Source organism: Pseudorca crassidens, chromosome 8 (genome assembly GCF_039906515.1).
Source record: "Pseudorca crassidens isolate mPseCra1 chromosome 8, mPseCra1.hap1, whole genome shotgun sequence".
Taxonomy (NCBI): domain Eukaryota; kingdom Metazoa; phylum Chordata; class Mammalia; order Artiodactyla; family Delphinidae; genus Pseudorca; species Pseudorca crassidens.
In genome coordinates this window covers 19505328-19510580 of record NC_090303.1, presented here as the reverse complement: position 1 = coordinate 19510580, position 5253 = coordinate 19505328, and the positions used below count along the sequence as shown (strand labels likewise).

Below are 5253 nucleotides of genomic sequence, written 5' to 3'. Positions count from 1 at the left end.
CTATTGCAAGAGGCCAGAAAATTATTTTAAACAGTAAGTGCAATATTTAACAATTAATTTTGATGTATCAAATTGTTAGAGGAAGTTGATTCATTTTTTAACAGCTTTAAGGTTCCAGTGATGTTAAATATATATTGCATCAGTTAACAGTTTAAAGTATTCATTATGTACCAGTAATACAAGATGTGACCCATGACCCCAAAAACTTGACCAGAACTGGATACAAATGATATGTTGGGCTTTGTTTTCTAATATTTGGTGTAATGCTCCTATGTGCTTATTACTGGGAAATAAATAGAAAATGAAAGCAAATGCAGTTCTGCCATATTCAATAAATAGAAGAAATTTGAAATATATTTAGTACTGAATAACAGGCCAGGCCTGAAGAAAATTTGTTTTCTTAAACATTTGATATTAATTTTGGTTCTAAGTATAATTATAAATGGATGTAAGAGAATTCTTACAAGTATTTTTAGAAATTGTTGATGTAAAATTTAAATTATTCAGGTTTTTGAGATTATAAAGTATTCCTTTTAAACAGATAAAATGAAAGTTTTTTTGCTCATTTCAGTAAGGTATCTATTTCTGCTTTTTTTTAGTATTCTACCTTTCTGCTTTTATTTTGTCCCTTAATTTTCTCTTTTCCTGTATCCTAATGTACCTAAAGTCTTAGCTACATTTAATAGACTGTTACTATCAAGTATCACATTTTGGGAAATAATGGATACATACTGAAATCAATGATCCTATTACCTTATAGTAATCTAATGAAATATAAACTCTGTACATATACAGTCAAAACACATTAAAAGAGCCAAATAGCTAATCTATAAATAGTTTTTATAAACTATAAATGATATGATCTAGCAGTGCAGGGTAGTTGTTTAGTTTTTCAAAATGAAATTGTTACAGGGTAATATGGGATGATATAGATAATGGAGATCTCATTTACCTGCAGCTTTTTTTTTTTTTTAAAACAGTGTAAAAGAAGCCTGTATTGTTTTGAATTTGAACACTGGTTGTGCCCTACTTCTGAGAGATGTCCTGCAGTCAACTTCAGGGCAACCTCCTGCCACAGCGGCATTAAATGAAGTCGGAATTTATAAACTGGCTCAACAAGATGTTGAGATTCTACTTAATTTGAGGACAAACTGGCCTAACACTGGAAAATAAAGTGTCTTTTTTCCTTTTGGGGTTTTTTGTTTTTTTTAAATAAAGAAAAAGCCAGAGCCAGTTGGATTTCAAGTTATATGATGAAGTTCTGAATTAATGAAACTGAACAACTAAAAACTATGTAGAATCATTTATTATCTTGGACTCACAGTGTTATTAAAATGCTGACCATATTTCCTGAGTCTTCTTGTTCCTAAGAAAACAAAAACAAAAAGCTCAGAAGCCATGAAAACTCAGAGGAACTCCATTTACAAATATAAATGATGAATATGTCTGTTGAATAAAATACAAGAGCAGAGATAATAAATTATAATCAACTTTTAATTTTCTTTGCCAATTCAGGGAGACTGTTGTAGATGATCTAACATAAGAAATAAACTTTTAAAAATCACTTTAAAATGTATGTTTAACTCTATGACATAAATCACAGCAAGATCCTTTTTGACCCACCTCCTAGAGAAAGGGAAATAAAAACAAAAATAAACAAATGGGACCTAATGAAACTTAAAAGCTTTTACACAGCAAAGGAAACCATAAACAAGGCAAAAAGACAACCCTCAGAATGGGAGAAAATATTTGCAAACGAAGCAACTGACAAAGGATTAATCTTCAAAGTATACAAGCAGCTCATGCAGCTCAATATCAAAAAAAGCAAACAACCCAATCCAAAAATGGGCAGAAGACCTAAATAGACATTTCTCCAAAGAAGACATACAGATTGCCAACAAACACATGAAAGGATGCTCAGCATCACTAATCATTAGAGAAATGCAAATCAAAACTACAATGAGGGGCTTCCCTGGTGGCGCAGTGGTTGAGAGTCCACCTGCCGATGCAGGGGACACAGGTTCATGCCCCAGTCCGGGAAGATCCCACATGCCATGGAGTGGCTGGGTCCGTTAGCCATGGCCGCTGAGCCTGTGCGTCTGGAGCCTGTGCTCCGCAACGGGAGAGCCCACAACAGTGAGAGGCCCGCATACCACAAAAAAAAAAAAAAAAAAAAAAAAAAAAAAACTACAATGAGGTATCACCTCACACTGGTCAGAATGGCCATCATCAAAAAATCTACAAACAATAAATGCTGGAGAGGGTGTGAAGAAAAGGGAACCCTCTTGCGCTGTTGGTGGGAAGGTAAACTGATACAGCCACTATGAAGAACAGTATGGAGGTTCCTTAAAAAACCAAAAATAGAACTACCGTATGACCCAGCAATCCCACTACTGGGCATATACCCTGAGAAAACCATAATTCAAAAAGAGTAATGTACCACAATGTTCATTGCAGCTCTATTTACAATAGCCAGGACATAGAAGCAATCTAAGTGTCCATCAATAGATGAATGGATAAAGAAGATGTGGCACATATACACAATGGAATATTACTCAGCCATAAAAAGAAACGAAATTGAATTATTTGTAGTCAGGTGGACGGACCTAGCGTCTGTCACACAGTGAAGTAAGTCAGAAAGAGAAAAACAAATACCGTATGCTAACACATATATATGGAATCTAAAGAAAAAAAAAAGGTTCTGAAGAACCTAGGGACAGGACAGAAATAAAGACTCAGACGTAGAGATTGGACTTGAGGACACAGGGAGGGGGAAGGGTAAACTGGGACAAAGTGACAGAGTGGCATGGACATATATACACGACCAAATGTAAAATAGATAGCTAGTAGGAAGCAGCTGCATAGCACAGGGAGATCAGCTTGGTGCTTTGTGACCACCTAGAGGAGTGGGAGGGAGATGCAAGAGGGAGGAGATATGGGGATATATGTATATGTATAGCTGATTCACTTTGTTATACAGCAGAAACTAACACACCATTGTAAACCAATTATACTCCAGTAAAGATGTTAAAAAATAAAATAAAATGTTTATAATTGAAGTTCCTGTATCTATTTTGGAAATTCACTATATTTCCCGTAAGAAAACATATTATGAGATAGTGACTGAAATAGGATTGCTCTCATTTTCTACAAATGTCTTTCCATTCAGAATACTTCCTAGTTCCATTCCATGTGACAGTGGGCAACCTTTGCTTTGTGGATGAAACATTTCAGCTACAGCACTGTGCTACCATCATTCTCTGGGGTAGGTAATATAATTAAACATTTTTTGTTGAATATTTATGTAACTAATGATGAGATGAGAATCTTAAACTTTTTTCTTCTAACTTCTCCTTGGCCTTGGATTATGTTAAATAAAACTTTTAAACAAACTGAACTAGATTAGCTAGAGGCTTCCAGAACTATCAAGTTTTATTCCCTCCGCTGTTTTTTTTCTTTTCTGACTTAGCATTTAGTTAGTACTTTTCATGCTGTAAGACCTCAAACCCAAAATTGTCAGGCTGGCATGCAGCCTATACTATTGATAAACATTTACGAAATCATTTTTAGGAAGTATTTTGAGAGAAATTTTATTACTCTATATACAGAGATTTTCCAACTAGTATATTAAGCTTAAAGCTTTTCTGTTAGTTTTTCTAGCAGATCGGCGCTTCTCTACCTCATTCTTTGAGAATTGCTGGGGTTTCCCATTGAGAAAAGAAGGAAGCTGCCTCTGGATCCTCCTAACCCCAGCATCCTCTCCCTCCCCTCCCCCCAGGCTTAGAGAGTACTGTCAGCCCTGCCTGTCCTCACTTTCTAGTCAGCTGAAAGTTTCAGGGGAATGAAATGTTTCTATCAGAAGGTAGGAACCTTTGTTTTAAAATGTATTAATTGTACTTCAAAATCATGCCACGTTATTAGTCACTTAAAAATAAACTTACACTTCAAGCATGAATTTTTCACAAGTTATTCCATGTCCATCATCTTTTAAAACTTCATCTGCAGTACACAGACCCAGGGTTTTTAGGGCTATGAGGATAAGAAGAAAGGAAAATTTAAAAAGTGAGAATTAGTTTCAGCTAGGGAAATTTACGGAATGACCACAAATTATTACCTCAATTTGTAGAAGATACTGACCTTCTTTATATTGTATAAATGATATGGATCCTTTATTCGAGGAGTCCAGCATCTGAAACATGGCTGTAATGTTAGAGTTATCCATAAAGAAAGGGAAAGCCATGCCTGATACTTTGGCAGTTCTCAGCTGTTCCAATATAGATATTAAATACTCTCTTGGTTTTTCTGTAAAAGAATAGTTCCAATTCTTTCTGATATGAAATTAAAATATGTCACAAATGGAAACAGTCATGTAACCATTATTAAATACCTATATTTGAAGTACTGTACAAGGCACTGGGAATACAGGCCTTGCTTACAGGAAAGGCAAGACAATAAACAATTAAATAATTATATACAAAAGTGCTCTACTCTGGATGACTGAATAAAAATGTCCAGAGATTGGATCTACGCATTTTTCAAAAAAGCTCCTCAGGTGACTCTTAATTTATGGACAAAGCTGAAAACCCTCAAAATGGAAAACATGATGCAGGAGAAAAGGCCAGCTAAAAGAAGGAAAAAATAGATTTTAAAAAACAACCATTTAGATTAATATAGTCCTCCAATTAGGAAGCATAAATGTTCAGTCCTAACATAAGGGCAGTATTTTGGATAAACAGGCTTTCATCTAAACAATGTGAAAAATGAAAAATCAAGATCAATCCACTTTTCAGAAATAATGCAGGTTAGTTATGGTAATAAAAGAAGCCAAAAGAAGTAAAAATGGTATGGCTTAGATGATGAATGTTCCACTGCTCCATCACTGTACTTCAATCCTAGGATTTAGTAGGATTGTGTGTGTGTGTGTGTGTGTGTGTGTGTGTGTGCGTGTGTGTGTCTGTGTATTTTAAAAGCTTTTAAAAACTGTCACTGAGAATTCCATACATATAATAAAAGTAGACAGAAAAGTATAATGAACTCATCACCAACTTCAACTGTTCAGTTTTGTGGCTGGTCTTATTTCACCATGATCCCACCTAGGTCCCCTCTTCCTGTATTATTCTGAAGTAAATCACAGCAATCACGTTTCATTACTGAATGTTTCAGTGTGCATCTCTAAAAGATAAGGACCACCTTTTCTCTTTTTTGTTGAGCTATAACTGACATAAAATTGTGTAAGTTTAAGGTGTGCAATGT

At 34.9% G+C, this 5253-nt stretch overlaps 1 protein-coding gene across 8 annotated transcripts in view; it reads right to left on the bottom strand.

Annotated features, from left to right (window-relative positions):
- Positions 1-5253, bottom strand: part of PUS7 (pseudouridine synthase 7) — a 101762-nt gene that overhangs the window by 82644 nt on the left and 13865 nt on the right. For 2 of the 8 annotated variants that reach the window (XM_067745976.1, XM_067745977.1), the window contains exons 2-4: positions 4138-4302; positions 3942-4029; positions 1323-1366 (exon numbers count right to left, since the gene is read on the bottom strand). The exons of 3 other annotated variants lie outside the window; for them this stretch is intronic. In XM_067745976.1, coding sequence (XP_067602077.1) covers positions 1330-1366; positions 3942-4029; positions 4138-4302 — 290 coding nt within the window. In that variant the 3' untranslated portion in view covers positions 1323-1329. Of the gene's footprint in view, positions 1-1288; positions 1367-3941; positions 4030-4137; positions 4303-5253 lie in introns of those variants that run through there. 3 more of the 8 variants (XM_067745979.1, XM_067745975.1, XM_067745978.1) reach the window with 3 other exon arrangements.